Source organism: Lissotriton helveticus, chromosome 7, assembly GCF_964261635.1.
Source record: "Lissotriton helveticus chromosome 7, aLisHel1.1, whole genome shotgun sequence".
Lineage (NCBI taxonomy): Eukaryota > Metazoa > Chordata > Amphibia > Caudata > Salamandridae > Lissotriton > Lissotriton helveticus.
Window position 1 is genome coordinate 449,073,258 of NC_136068.1, and position 16,248 is coordinate 449,089,505.

The 16,248-nt window shown below is 49.9% G+C and overlaps 1 protein-coding gene across 1 annotated transcript in view; it reads left to right on the forward strand.

The window, feature by feature from the left end:
* Positions 1-16,248, forward strand: part of LOC144768591 (mitogen-activated protein kinase 1-like) — a 347,633-nt gene that overhangs the window by 308,227 nt on the left and 23,158 nt on the right. Inside the window, exons 7-8 of the mRNA XM_078652385.1 lie at positions 4,035-4,144; positions 4,888-5,039. Of these exons, the coding sequence (XP_078508511.1) occupies positions 4,035-4,144; positions 4,888-5,007 (230 nt within the window). The 3' untranslated portion in view covers positions 5,008-5,039. The remainder of the gene's footprint in view (positions 1-4,034; positions 4,145-4,887; positions 5,040-16,248) is intronic.

Below are 16,248 nucleotides of genomic sequence, written 5' to 3' on the forward strand. Positions count from 1 at the left end.
CAGACACTTCTAAATTCCTGTATGCAGCAGACAAAAACACGACCCATTCCATACACGCCCGCCCATTTTTTTTTTCTAAGCTCGATACCAACGCAAGAGGCCTTTAAAACCCCTTTAAAACCCCTGTGTGAAATAATGACATGGGGTGAAATAAAACCATATTTCAGTGTAATTACAAAGACAGCCGTGGTAGCGTGAGGTTTTCTGCATCATGGTGGCATTGCCCATATACGTATCATAGCATTAAAGTGTAGCAATAAACGTAACCGTGTGTGCTTTGCTAAAATGTTAATCCGTTACTTCTATACAGCTCTTCGGGAATTGGCACGTTTATAAGCACACCCAGTTTTGGATAAACTAAATGGGACCTCTTAAGACAGTCATTTGCCCAGGCTCACACTATTTGCCAACTGCGTGAGCTGCGATTATCAGGCTCGAAGTTTCTTAACTATACAAACTGGAGACCAAGAAAAGTATATAATTCCCTGGTAAAACCTGCGCCAGTGATCTAACTTGAAATGTTGGGAGTCCCAGGTATGACGATGCAACCCCCCCCCCGCCACCCATGGCGTTATTGATCAAACATTATTGTGCACCCGGTGGCATAGTAAGGGTCTCAACGGGGGCTAGCCCGGCTTGGAAGCAAACAATAGCTATAACCTGAGGTATAGTGGACCCCTCAGTCAGCTGGGTTCCGGTGTCGCTGCACCTGCTGTACTATTGATAGCTACGCCCCTGATGCTACCTACTCTACCAGCCACAATAGGACCACAAGTTGTAATAACACCGTCCGGTCGAGGGACTGGGGGGCTGCCAAGCTTCCACTCTGTTCAGGGTAGCGCCTCGCTGCGATGGGGCTGCAGGGACATATGCTAAGCCCGAGATGCCTGTATGAATTCCAACAAACCCGGTCGTCCGGATGGTCAGAACTGGACCTGTCCTATTACTACTGACCCTTCTGCGCTTCTATGCAAGGATTGTAGGACAAGTTTACAGAAGATATGGACAGAAATTACAGCACCTCCTCTGGACAGTACTGGCCTTCGTATTACCATTTCAGACAATCACACAATGTTTGAGCTACCAAAATATGAGAACTCCAGTAAAAAAAAAAAGCGCAGGCACGCACTAGTCTGTGCAGTGAAACAGCATGCGGCTTCAATTACAGCATAAACAGCATTACAGCAGCTGAGCAGCAGCATGTCCCCTGTGCATTGAGTCCACTGAAATAAGTGGACAGAACGACCTCTTAACCTCAACCAGGGAAAACGCTGCTAACTATTGCCAATGCTTTACTTTGTTCCACATGTTTTAATGACCAACGAAATAAACCAAATAACGAGTGCATTACGATTTTCACATTTAATTATGAAATATAAATGGAGATATTCTAAAACAAAAAAAGGATGTGTCCTAACAGCTACAGCGTCGAACTCGAAGCTGGACCGGGTTCGATTCTTGGCAGGAACGCTCAACATCCTGTGCTTCTGGGCAAATCACTTAATCTCTGCATGCCTACTAAAATGAATGTCATCTGGAACGTGTTGGTACTTATGTAAAGCGCTCTGATACCATGGTGTCGAGTTTGCACTATATAAAACTCAAAAATGTGCGAAAGTGCAACAATAATTAGATTTCCGTTTTGCAGAACGCTGAATTTTTTGGGTTTTTTTGTGCACAAATTCGATCCGGTTGTAAATCCCAGGTTACATTTGTGCACGGAGATAAAACCTCAAGTCAGTGCGAGGAATAAAACAGCAAGTCAGGGTAAATGTTGTCTAGATTTGTATTGCCGACTAGAGAGCTCCAAACTTGGTAGCCCCCACAAAACTAACCAGGTTTATCCATAGACCCGTTGAGGCGTTATGCATCTTCTATCACTTTACTTGGCTTATCCATCTTTAACTCTTCAGCAAAATTAATACGACGCTGTTCAGTAAGTGGCAGAAAGCAGCATTTAACTTAATGCCTCCACATTTCCACAGCTTTCCAACGTATTGATATGTTAAAGGCACAATAATAAAATATGATTTACAAAGTAATGCATAGTTTCTTCTGGGCTCTTAAGGCAGTCGGAAAATAATAAAGGCATGGTGCCTATTTGGTGATTTATCAAATTTGTAACATTATAATACAAAAACATTCACTACAGATTTCAGAATGCAAAATTCAAAACATGCTGCAAGTTATATCACCGAGATTGACGGATGATTGAAGCTATTGTTAAAGAGAATCAGTTATATAATTGGTAGATCTGGGACACTGGGTGGCTGAGAAGAACTCACAAATATTTTGTAAAAGGTGAATAAATATTAATGTCCTCAGTAGGAGTTGTTTGGAACCTCCAATTCAGTAATACTGCACCCAGAGTTCCTGACACTGAAGCGTGTGGTATCTCCGAGCTGTGGTATCTCCGAGCTGTGGTAACACCACACCATTACAGGCTTGCCCTTGTGGAATGCAGGATAACCGAGGCAAACCATGTTAGTGCATCGATTGCCACAGTGTTGTTCAACATTTCAGGCAAATTCCCCATGCCCATTTTGCCAGATTTTTTCCTGGTAATGTGTGCAAGGAAAACAACCCAGCAATGTGATGTTCCTTGGCAGCTCCAAGCTCGGATTCTGTCATAACCATATATTTACCGCTAAATCAGTAGTTGCATAGTCAAGTCAGGAGGAAGACACAATTATGCACAGAAAAACCTGGTGATTCAGGCCCTTTGGTTTGTGCATCCCTTCTGGCATGGTCCTACAACAGTGGACACCATGTCTGACATGAACTATATGCTCAAGACCAAAAGTGTTTTGATAAAAAAAAATTGTGAGGACTGTATAAAAATGTGTTCAGATCTTCACCACTGACTGAGTCTTCTAATCCACAAAAAAGGACCAAGCATCATCCTGCTAACTGTCCTCTGATTTCTCCACTTGATGGGATGGGGAATTTACTTGCCAACATTCAAATATTTCTGATTTTCTCTACATGTCAGGCAGAAGAGAACCAAGTAATCCCAAACAAAGAGACATGATTTAACCGCATGCGTGCGGTGCAGATTTCCGCGCTGCATTTCGCTAAAACCCGGGGTTCATGACGAGCTCAGCTCGTCATGAGTGTACGAGAGGTGTACCTCATGACGAGCTGAGCTCGTCATGAGCGTCGAAAGGGTTAAAGTAATGTTTTGACTTCTAACAATTAAATCCTTTTAAACACTCCATCAAAACTGTGACAGTAGGTAGAATACATTTAACATTAACAAAGTTATTCTAACGGAAAATAGATTGAAGCAAGTCTGGCTTTTAGCCACTCTTCCGTTTTCAGTGTATTTACGTACTGTGATCAGTTTCAGGTAATGTGGCTGATTTGAAGAACTGTGGTCTGTTTTATGTTGTGTAGTTAGTTTGAGGCAGTCGGGTGCTAGTGTTGCATTATTATTAGCAATGCCAACTGCTAAAACTTTTATAATGCGAGACCTATTGCATTACAAATGCTCGTCTTTCTCAGGTTGTTATTGTCAGTGCTAAAGTAGTGTCCTTTTGATTATTGGGCTTAGGAAAGGACTAGAAACTCCTGATTTTACTGTTATCTTTACTCTACAAATTGCTTGTACCAGTTCTCTACAGTTACTTACAGAACCACCATCCAATGGATCTACCCAATCTGTAATAAGCTGTCCCATGGTTTGGATTTTTTTTCAATTTCAAAAATAGAAAAGAGAGAAACTCTACCATGTCATTGGCTTAATATTCCTTGTGAATGTGCCATGCCTGTCCTACTCTTAAACTTCCCTGCTAAAGATTTGAGTGTTATCCTGTTACAGAATCTCGTTTCCCGGGGCTTTCTGCTATACCACAGTATCTCGAGATGTCACTTTTGGGGATTTGTTTCTGGAAAGGAGCTCTGCAATCATGAAAGAAGTGTGTGTGTGCATGGGTTGGGTCTGTAGCATCCAACTGCTGCCTGCAATCTTAGACTTTGTTTAACGTGTGAAGAAATTGTTGCTGTGTTCACCTTGACTGTTTTTTTGTTTTCAGCCCTCGACTTGTTAGATAAAATGCTGACCTTCAACCCAAACCGGCGGATTACAGTGGAGGAGGCGCTAGCTCATCCATACCTGGAGCAGTACTACGACCCTTCAGATGAGGTTTGAACCACTGGGCGATCTGGAGAGTTGGCCCTAATGAGTGAGAGAGAATGTGTCCAGTGGAAGGGGAGGACCGCTGGGGAGTTGAGATAAGGGGATAGGAGCAGATAGACTGTAACATAGCAGTCAATCTTGTTGCTGTGGCAGTTGCTCATGTGTTCGGGACAGGTAGTAGATGTTAATCTTGGCTGACTATCAGGGACACCTGCTAACCACTCCTATCAACCTATGATGAGTACTATTTTCAGACATTCATTCATCCATCAGCTGACTTAACATAGGAGTTGGGTCTCATACCCTCATTCTGAACCCATCCCGTAGCAGTACATGGTACAGATCTGCCAATTTTCAGTCAACACTATAGCAGGCATTTTTTATCATTCATACCACTAACGCTTAGACCAAACCATTTGCGAAACTCCACAACAAATATTTTAAAAAAAAATGTGTTAGCACGTCTTGATTATGGTTGCCCAGTTATCTCCAATGCATTTGCTAATAACCCAGTTTTCATAAGCACATGGGCAAGGCTTGCTACTTCCACACTATCTATAAATGAGCAACACCTTTTGCCAACCACCTTACTCTAATTGGAACATTATAGAGTCAGTGTGATTGAATTAAGAGTTTGGAGGGTAGAGTTACACAGATGTGTTAGCGGGGTCATTGCTTATTTGTGGGATTGTAGTGTCCTTGGCCTGGACGTCCAGTTTGTTGATTTTTCTGCAATCTCATGTCTGTAGCCAGTTGCAGAGGAGCCATTTACATTTGACATGGAGCTCGATGACCTGCCCAAGGAAAAACTGAAGGAGCTCATTTATGAAGAGACCGCACGCTTCCAGCCCGGTTACCAGGTGCCCTGAACCCCAAGCCGCACAGCCTGAGCTCCTGCTTGGTGAGTTTGGTTTTGTGGCACAAAATGTCACAGCATTGGACCTGAAATTCTTGATGTTAATGTTCTTCTTTTGGAATTTCTTTACTGTGCCCTCATATTTTTTTTTTTTTTAGATCTCGCCTGGCGTTAACAGCGCACATGCACTGCTCTCGCCATGCAAGGGCCTTTTGTATTGTATTGTTTTTACATTTGTATAGCGCTCACTACCCCTGACGATGCGTCAAAGTGCTTTTTCGGCGAGTAGCACGCTACTCCGGGATCCATAGAGGATTAGTCTTGAATTAATATTGTGAAACATGCAAGTACATTTTAGCTGGTGGATATGTTAGTCAGGTATTTGGATTCGGAAGGCTAGCAGAAGGATAGATGAGGAAAGAAGGTTTGTATTTATATAGCGCTGCTAACCCCTGATGGGTTGTTAAAGCGTTTTTTTAGCGAGTAGCACGCTACTCCGGAACCCATAAAGGATTAGTGGTAATTAGTTGGAATCAATATGGATTCCAAAGCGTGCACACGGGCGAATTGAAGATGTGCACACTCTGCGTTTCTGGGGATACACGTGACATAGATTTGCTGCGCGATTTGCTTTCACTGCGCTTGTTAATCACATTTTTCTCTTCTTCACGCTCCCCCACCCCCCCACCTCCCTTTCCTCCTGTCCTCCTTATGTATGTACTTTCCTGGATGGTTTTTTAATCACATTTTTTCTCTTCTATGCTCTTTCCCATCTATCCTTCCTTGCGTTCATATGAGTGTTAGTGAAATGAAAGGGGTAGCATCGTGATCTTTCCGAGGCAGTTTACTTTATGATTATAAAGATCAATGTATGCCTCGGGCTTCAGCACTGTGGTAGAGACCCACAGAAACAAAGAGGTAAGTTTCTCAACCCGGGCTGAGGTGATTTTGCTGTGATTCGATCTCGCGCACTACACACCACCCGAAACGTCAGTCTTCAAAGGCGAGTTCGCCGAGATATACTGTGCATTTACAATAGAAATATGCACCAAGGTGGTACTTCGCATTTTGTTAAAAAATACCAGGCTGTGATATTTTACTCCATTAATTTGTTCAGTGTCAGTTGTCTTCTAACATAGTAAATAATTGTCTGCAGTACACAGAACAGAAGCAATTCTGTTGCATAAAATAAAGCAGCACAACTCAATGAAAAAAATAACGGGAAACTAGAACCTGCAACTGGATGTTGAGGCGTCGCACCCTAGAGTGATGCACAGCGGCACACAGGCAGCACAGCAATGTAGAATCAGGCAAAGGAGAAGGCAATGCAGACAGCAAAGCACTGTCGAGTCAGACGAAGGAGAAAGGCAATGCAGGCATCAGGTTGGAGAAAGGTGAACAGCAGTCAGTGGAAAAGTAATAAAGTCCAAGCTTCCCTCTCGCTGTAGACCAAGGCAGCTCTAAGAAAAGCAGGGTAAAAGAAGAAGGGTGAAGATAAGCACACGCCATTATTTAGTTGCTACTGTGCTGCACAACAGCAACTTAAAAGGAGTCATGGGTGCTTTTGTATTTCTTATCCTTCCCGACCTCAGCCCATTTAGACGTCCCTGCGGCCTGTCAGCTGTAGCTGCCCCAGAGCAGCCGGTGCGGGCGGCCCAGAGAGTAACTCCGTCTGCACCCAGCACTGCCGCCCTCAGAAACACACCCAGAGCAACCGAGGCAGGCGAGGAAAACACCCGGGGAGGTGCGGGTCCTGTTTTTCCTCTTCTCCCGCTTTTTCTTCCTCCACCAGGTACTATTGCTGATAATTGTTATTATTATTATTACAAATAATATTAACATTAACAAGACCAACAGCAATAATATTAATTCCTATTTTTTATTCTTATTATTCTTCGTGGCATCATTTGTATCCCTATAATTCTCATTATTTAGTTAATGTAAACTGCTGAGGTGTTGCTGTTATTAGTAACAACAGTATCTGATAGAGACATCTAGCCGCAGATTCCTTAACTCCGAATATCCCCAGGCGTCAGACTGGATCCGGAAAACATTCCGCAGCAGCACCTCTGCGCTCCGGGGGGGGGCGGCACCACACGATTCCGCCCTGATGTCGTACACAGACATGACGTCAGCGGAGCCATATATGCCCCTCCCCGCGCTGATGTCAGTTTTCTCCTTTTCCGCGGATCCTGGAAAACCAGCAGTTCGTTGGCCTGGATTATAGGCCTTTTCGACGCCTTTGGTGTCGCCGGAACAGTTTGCAATGCCTTCGGGTTTTAAGGTTTGTAAAGCCTGTGCGTGTCAGATGTCTGGCACTGACCCGCACCTCATTTGTATGTGGTGCCTCGGCGAGCACCACGACTCCAAAGAGTGCGACGCCTGTCAGAGAATGAAGCCCAAGTCCCTGAGAGAGCGCCGTATGAAACTGCTGGCAGCACGGCTGTCCGGTCCAGCACCTTCACGTTGCCGCTCTCCCCCACCGGTTCGGGCTCGTTCCAGAGGTCGTTCCCGCGAACATCGCTCGAATGCAGGTAAGCATAAGCGGCAATCACAGAGCTCTTCCTCCTATTCGCGTACTGCTGGCGCCGCTCCTCTTGCTCTATGCCAGGTAAGGGCGCCCGGCAGTCGTTTTCTCCATACCCTCCCTTGCCGGGGGTTGGAGCGACGCGTGCCCAAATGGAGGCTTATTCTATTGCACTCCAATCGTACTTTGGGTCACCACCTCTCCCTGGAGCACCTTCGGGTCCCAAACAGGTGGAGGGCACTCATGTCGGGTCCTCGCCTGCGGATTCTTCCTCGACGTCGGCTGTGTGCATCGACTCCGGAGACGATACAATGCTGACGGGACATGGCCCAGTGGGTCCTCCCAGTCGCCTGTCAAGCCTACCCAGTCAGTCTTCGCATAGCCCTGAGCGGCTTCCTGCGCTGACAGAGGCAGCGCTGGCCCCGACGCCTGGCTCCATGTCTGGTCTGCCCAAACTTGCACCTTTTGCTGTGAGATCGATGTCAGACGGCGTCCAGGTCGAGTCCCCTGGGGAGTTCGTCGACGTCCAGACGACTCCACCCTGGCGCCCATCGACGTCTGTGCGGACGCCTAAGCTTTCTCAAGAGGTTGCAGCCCCCCCCGACACCTTGGATGTTGCTGCGAACTCCACACGGTGTCGATCGATGCCGGCAACAATCCCCCTTTCTTGTCAAGAGGTTGACGTTTCTCTGGATTCCCCGGGTCGGGGGCCCATGGTGCAAGTCCCTTGTGTTGCCTGGCCTTCGGGTCGGTCTCCGGTTTCTCCACTTTAGTTGTCGAGTGGAGGGCTTAGTCTTCAACCATCTCCTATCGACAGTTTATTATCGCCTAACCAGATGCCAACTGAAGCTGGTGCTGCTTATGCACGTGCCATTCACAGGGCTGCTGCTATTCTTGGTTTTCAACCTCTTATGGTCCCACTGCTTTCTGATCCCTTACTGGATCTGCTCCATTTGGTGGCTCTTTATTTAACTCTTTATTTGACATTTTGCGTGTGACATGGACAAGGCCCTCTTATGGTGACCCTGTTGATCGGGCTATTGCTTGTAGGCACCGTCCTGCTCCGGGTGATTCACTCTACCTGTCCACTGTGGTGCCAGCAACAACAGGTACATGTCGTGCCGTGTTCGTAGAGTCTGCAGTGCCAGCAACAAAAGTTACATGATGCCCGGCTGCCCTGCCTTCCTCTCTTGTGTCCCCTGGTGCTTTGCTCATCGCGAGATTCCTGGAGCGATCGACTCCATCCAGCACCTCCGCCTCTAGTGAACACTAATTTCCGTAAGAGCGTAGGATTTCTGCCTGTTTTCCACAAACGGAAACTATTTAACCGCAACTGTTCGGGATCCAAAAAATGTTCAGAAATAGGGTTGTTGTGCAGCAGTAAAAACTGTTGTTTACCAATAGAGGCGGCGAGTGAATGCTCTTTATAACAAAGCGTCAAAGCCTAATTAACCAGCGAGAAGCACACCCATTTTTGCAGGACCTTGGCGAAAGATGATCTCCAAAACGCCCCGTCATTTTCGGATTCGGGGCGTGTTTTTCTTTCTCTCCTCTTCCCATTGGCTGGAATGTAAAATTCCAGCCAATGGGAAGAGGAGAGAAAGAAACGAAAAAACACACCCCGAGTCCCACAAAGACGGGGTTTAAATGGACAGATGCCCCTCTCCTCCAATGGCTGGCCTCCGTTTAGGAAGCCTGCCAATGGAGAAGAGGGGCGGGTTTAAGCCCCACACTAAGAAACATAAGATCTCGCTGGCGAGACTGCGCACGCGCAGCCTACACAGGCCGAGACCTAAAAAAGGACAAGGATACCAGTCCTCTGCACCCTATTCCTCTCACTTCTACTTCACACATACCACCACCTGTTCCTGCTGTACTTCACTCAGCACAGAATCCCTTCAATATTTCCGGGATCTCCACATACAGACGTAGAGAGGAGTAGGGGGGAGGGGGAGACTATGACACTTATGGCACACCACCACCGGATCCCTGGCAAGATTGACATTGACCTTTCCCCCGGGGATATAGATCCAGACCTGTGCCCTGCCATCCCCTCACCTCCTGATACTACATCATTTCAATAACTTATTTCTAGGGCAGCAGTATACCATGGGGTTACACTGCATAAAGAGTCCATGGAAGAAGATTGTTTGTGAGACATTGTGCTCCACCTTCAGGATGTCTCAATCTCTTCCAATGTTTAGAAGCATGAGGAGCCGTGCAGATGATATTTGTAAGGATCCTGCACAGGTTCGCATTATCACCCCTAGGGTAGATAGAATATATAAGGCTGCACCACCTGACCCAATTTTCATTCAAGGCCAGCTTCCACCAGACTCCCTAGTCGTTTCAGATCCCCATGAATGGGCTAACTCAAACTACAGTAGACTCACCACTTCCTGATACGGAATCTATACTTATTGATGCATAAGGCAAACTGGTTGCTGCATTGATGAATTGCAAACACACAGGGTTTATTAGCAAGATATGACCAAGCTCACAGGAATGAGATTGGGAAACTCCTCCAATATCTGCCAGAAGATTAGAAAGGGCAAGAAATTGTTCAATAAGGGAAGTTAATTTCAACTCCTCCTTTAGATTCGCTCTGGGCTTTGCGGATACTGCTGGCAGAGGCATCAGTAGAAGTGTGCTCCTACACAGACTTGCCTGGCTGCGTATCTCTGGATCTGAAAGAGACACGTTAGTGATAGATTCCTTACCTTAGAATATCCCCTGGCGGCAGACTGGATCCGGAAAGTTTCGTCCGTAGTACCCCTGTGTGTCGGAAGGTGGTGTCGTGCGGCTCTGCGTCCGTCGCTGGCGTCGTAAGCGCCACAATGACGTCAGACTACTTAGGCACCACCCATGCGCGCGGACGTCCTTTCTTTCTTTTTCCTTGCCAGCAAGCACAGATCCGGTTAGAGCACGTACCCTAGTTACTTTTTGACTAACTTTTGAGACTTTTTGTCTTCAATTTTTTGAGTCTTTGACTCCTGGCGCCACGTAGGGATGCATGGGTTTAAATCCTGCGGGGCCTGTCGCCGTATGTCGATGGCCGACCGCCATGGCATCTGTCTCTACTATCTGGAGCGCTACCTTGCCTCCTGGTCATGTTCCGACTGTCTGACCATGGCTCCGAAGGCCTTATGAGAGCGGTCCCCTAAACTGCTGGAGGCCCGGCAGTCGCCTCCACGCGCTGTTCGAGGTCCAGGGGTTGATCGAGGGACCGACCACAGAGCCATCACCATCGCTCCTCGGGTTTAAGTATTCACACTCTGAATTGGGTAAGAGACGTCATAAGAAAAAGTTGAAGAAGCTCTCCGAAGTCCTCCCTTCGGTTTCGGGACGCGGACGAGGGGGCTTGGGGGTACCACCCCCGCGGCTCCTTTGGAGCCTGTGAGTCCTGCGGCCTACCCACCTTATCCGGGTCCGTCGGCGACTCCTGCCCAGTTGCAAGATTTTCTTTCTGCCATGGACTGCCTTTTCAGGCCCCGGTCTCCCGCCGGCGCGCCTTCGAGCCCAGCCGTCCCTGCTGAGGGCCCTCCCTTGCCGGCTCCGGCCCTGCAAGGTCCTAAGCCGGCAAATCCGGCGCCGCCCGCGGCTCCGTTCCCGGCACCGCAGTGGGTTCCTTTTGTTCCACCGCCGCCCTTGTCCGGGTTCCCGGACAACTTTGCTCCTGGTTGGGACCCCAATTGGGACACGGAGCCAGACCGGCGCAGTTCGACCATTTATATTCCATTGTCCCTCCCCCACCACCACAGCCTGTTCCACGGGCAGTGGAGGAAGGGGACGGCTGGGAGGGGTCCGAGAACCCACTCGCACAGCAGTGTGGGTCGGAACAGAAATAGACAGAAGAGTTGGAGGATGCAGGTGGCCTTGACCTCTCCTCTGACCCTGGTTTTCTTTCTCCTCCTGCTGTGGCTATGGAGGAGGGCGCCACGTACACTGTGGTGCTCCGTAGAGCAGCTGAGGCCCTTGACCTTGACCTGCCTATGGTGGTCCTCAAAAGTAATCTCCTCACTGAATTACTTCAGCCGGCGGCAAGCTCTATGGAGCCCCTGCTACCGTTCAATGAGGCGTTAACTGACGTACTGATGGGAACCTGGTCTAGACCAGCCACGGGGGTTCCTGTGGATAAAAACGTAGCCAGGCGTCATTGCCCGGTCCCAGGTGACCCTGCTTTGACGACACCCCACCCTACCCCGGAGAGCCTAGTCATCCAAGCCTCCACTTCCCAAAGCGCATTCCCTACTGCTCCGCCAGATAAGGAATCTAAGAAGATGGAACAGTTTGGCAAGAAACTGTGTTCATCTGCCAGCTTAGGGCTGGGTCGGTGAACACTGCATTCCTCCTAGGCCGCTACTCCCACACTGTGTGGGACACGGTTGCGCAGATGCTGCCTCAGTTTACGAAGGAGGTTTGGACTGTGCTTTCCCGAGCTGTTGCTGAGGGGAAAGATCCAGCAAAGTTCGCCATCCGGTATGGACTGGACACCGCGGACTCGCTGGGTAGGGCAATTTCCATGACAGTGGCCCTCCGTCGCCACGCCTGGTTGCGGTCCACTGGATTTTCAGGGGATGTTCAAAGTTCTTATGCACATGCCCTTTGATGGTACTCGCCTGTTTGGCGATAAGGCAGATGGTGCGCTGGAGCGTTTTAAGGACTCCCAGGCTACGGCCAAGTCCTTGAGTCTCTCCACCACGTGCCCGGCCAGGTCTGCTTTTCGTTCCTTTTGTGGCCACGGAAGGGGCGCCCAAAACGTTTTTTCAGCCAGAAGCCTGCGCAGAACTAACCTCAGAGCGGACGTGGTGCCTGCCGCGGCGGGACAGGGGGCCAACGTGCGGGTCAGTCCACCTCCGCTCATGCAGCATCCACCTCTAAGCCCTCCTAGTCTGAGCTTTAGGGCACACACTACGCCAGTGGGCGGCAAGATTCGCCATCACCTCCCCCACTGGCGTTCCGTTACCTCAGACAGGTGGGTGCTGCAAATCGTCTGAAGGGGCTACTCCCTCCCCTTTGAGACTGCCCCTCCGGCCATGCCACTTCAGTTCCACCGCATGTCGGGGGACCATTATGCGCTTCTTCACCAGGAAGTCACAGCCCTCTTGGCCAAGGGGGCCATCGAGCACGTTCCTGGGCCAGAAGTAGGACGTGGTTGTTATTCCCACTATTTTCTGGTCCCCAAGAAGGAGAAAGCAGGCATTTGCCCCACCTTGGACCCGTCCGAACGTCAACCACTTCCTCCAGAAGGAGAAGTTCAAGATGTTGACTCTGGCTCAGGTATTGGCTGCCCTCGACCCTGGAGACTGGATGGTAGCGTTGGACTTGCAGGACACATATTTTCATATCCCCATCCTGCCGGCCCACCGGTGTTACCTGCGGGTCACAGTAGGCCAAGAGCATTTTCAGTTTGCTGTGCTCCCTTAGGCCTTACCAGTGCCCCACGGGTGTTCACGAAAGTGATGGCGGTGGTCGCAGCTCATCTACGCAGATCATGGGTTCCAGTCTTCCCCTATCTCGACAACTGGTTGTTGAAGGCAGGCTCGCCCCAGGCAGTAGTCTCCCACCTCCAGACTACGGCCAACCTCCTGCATTTGATGGGGTTCTCCATCAACGTGCCGTAGTCACACCTGAGCCCCTCTCAGAAGCTCCTCTACATCGGAGCAGTTCTGGATTCGACGAAGTTTCGGGTTTATCATCCCGAGAAGCGAGTCCGGGATATTCAGGCTATGATTCCGATCTTTCAGCCTCTATCCTGGGTTTCAGTCAGGATGACCCTCCGGCTCCTGGGCCTAATGGCCTCCTGCATCCTGCTAGTGCAACATGCCAGATGGCATATGCCGGCACTGCAGTGGGTTCTGAAGTTCCAGTGGGAACAGCATCCGGGCAACCTGTTCAATCACGTCCCGATCTCCTGAGGGCACTGCACAACAATTGCAGTGGTGGCTCACATATCTCGATTGGGTCAATGGCAGATCCCTCTCCCTTCCCCAACCAGAGCACACAGTGGTGACCGATGCGTCCCTCCTGGGATGGGACGGCCACTTGGGAGAAGCGGAGATCAGAGGCCTGTTGGCTCCGGCGCAGTTCCGGCTCCATATCAACCTTTTGGAGCTTCGGGCAATAAGACTTGCACGGAAAGCATTACGTCCCTCTGTCCGGGGAAGTGTAGTGCAGGTGTTCATGGACAACACCACCGCCATGTGGTACTGCAACAAACAGGACGGTCCTCCACCTGAACCTGTCCAGCCTCCACCTACATGCGCGGAGATTGAGCGGCGACAGTTGACAGCTTTCGACCATCCTCCTGAAGTCTGTGATGTCACTCTGGCAGCCAGGCGTCCCTCTACTAAAATGGTATATGCCTGCAGGTGGAACAAATTTGTTGCATGGTGCTCAGCAATGACTGTGGATCCCCTTTCTGCCCCTCTTTCCGAGGTCCTTCTGTTCCTTCTCTCTTTGTCCCAGCAGGGCTCTGCTCTGGGCACTATCAAAGGGTATCTTTCGGCCATCTCCGCCTTTCTACGGCTTCCAGATCAGCCTTCTCTTTTTAACACACTTTGATTACCATAAACCTCCTGCATCAATTGGAGTTGAATATCAATGTCCCAAAGGGCCATCTTCAACCTTCACAGCCTCAACCACATCTAGGGGCTATGCTTAACACTCTGTTAGGTTTAGCCTGTTCAAATGCGGCCAATCAATACTAGTCAGTCAAAACTTTCATGAGTCTTTTAGGGATGATGGCATGATGCATCTCCATAGTGCCTCAAGCAAGACTCAACATGCCTCCTCTACAAGAATGTTTAGCACCACAGTGGGCTTAATCACAGTGTTGACTGGACGATCTAGTGTTGATAGACAGCCACACTCCACTCTCTGCAGTAGTGGAACACAAAGCTTGTTAAAAGGGCGGCTGTTCATCGACCCTGTTCCAAAGTACGTGCTAACAACTGACTCATCACTCACAGGGTGGGGTGCTCATCTGCAAAATCTAACAGGTCAGGGTCTCTGGGGCACACAAATCTCCATATGAACTACTCAGGGCTTCAAGCTGTTCACCTAGTGCAGAAAGCATTTCTACCTCACCTCATAGGCAAGATTGTCTTAGTCTGGACGGAAAATATGACAGCCATGTACTATATACAAAAAGCATTTACAATGCAATGGTCTCGGCTTTGTTAAAGTTAGAGCTATTGGCATTGCAAATGGCATTTTTTTCATTTTTTTAAAAAAAACCAAATAAATTGTATTGTCATTTACAATGGCAATAGGTGAGCATTAGAGAGTAGTAGAGAGTATTAGCGGACACAGAGCCACACACACACAGAGCCACACACACACACAGAGCCACACACACAGACAGAGCCACACACACACAGACAGAGCCACACACACACAGACAGAGCCACACACACACAGACAGAGCCACACACACACAGACAGAGCCACACACACACAGACAGAGCCACACACAGACAGAGCCACACACACACAGACAGAGCCACACGTTCTGGGTTTCTTGACGATGATAGCCCATCTTATGAACAAGTCAAACTCCCCAGTGTATGGCAACAACACTTCTTAAAGTTGATTTGTTACTAAATGTTAATTCTCAAAGAGCACCGGACTGCCACGATGTGCTTATCTCTAAGGAGACAAACTGGAATAGGCATAGGGACATCCCGACACTGACCTGGGACTGGCGGAGGGTGTCTAGGAGCGCCGCAGCCTTCCCGCGCTGTTTCCGTGGTGTGCACCAGCCTTCCTGCCTCCTGCCACCGCACCAACTGGACATCGCGGCACGGCGGACTTGGGACCACATCTCCCAGCGGTCCTCGCGACAGGAAGTCGCGCATGCCCTGTCCCGCCCCCGGAGTTGCTCTTAAGACCAGCGAGAGCCTCGGGGGAGCGGGGGACATACCAACACTGACCTGGGACTGGCGGAGGGTGTCTAGGAGCGTTGCAGCCTTCCCGCGCTGTTTCCACGGCATGCACCAGCCTTCCTGCCGCCTGCCACCGCACCAACTGGACTTCGCAGCGCGGTGGACTTGGGACCTCATCTCCCAGCGGTCCTCGCGACAGGAAGTCGCGCACGCCCTGTCCCGCCCCCGGAGGTGCTCTTAAGACCAGCGAGAGCCCCGGGGGAGCGGGGGACATACCGACACTGACCTGGGACTGGCAGAGGGTGTCTTGGAGCGCTGCAGCCTTCCCGCGCTGTTTCCGCGGCGTGCACCAGCCTTCCTGCCTTCCTGCCGCCTGCCACCGCACCAACGGGACATCGCGGTGCGGCGGACTTGGGACCACATCTCCTAGCAACCCTCGCGACAGGAAGTCGCGCACGCCCTGTCCCGCCCCCGGAGGTGCTCTTAAGACCAGCAAGAGCCCCCGCGTCGCGGGACACGCGCGGGCGGCGCCGGGCTAAGCCCGGGCCAAGGGCGGGCCGTCTGTGGCCGTCTGGCCGTCCGGGGCAGAACGCAGCAGGGCAGGGCCAGCCCACTAACATCCACAAGCACACATGGGTAAGCGCAAGAAAGCAGAGGAAGGGGGGAAGAAGGCTAAGGTGCCAAGACACTCTGAATACATTATCTCTTATCTTTCCTCAGCCATGGGGGCATTGACAAACGAGATTGCGAATGCCGAACATCAGCTGGGATTGGCTCCTTCTTTGTCAGCGAATTGTACACAGCCGCTAGACCCAGCTCACACGTCCTACATTCCCCTAGA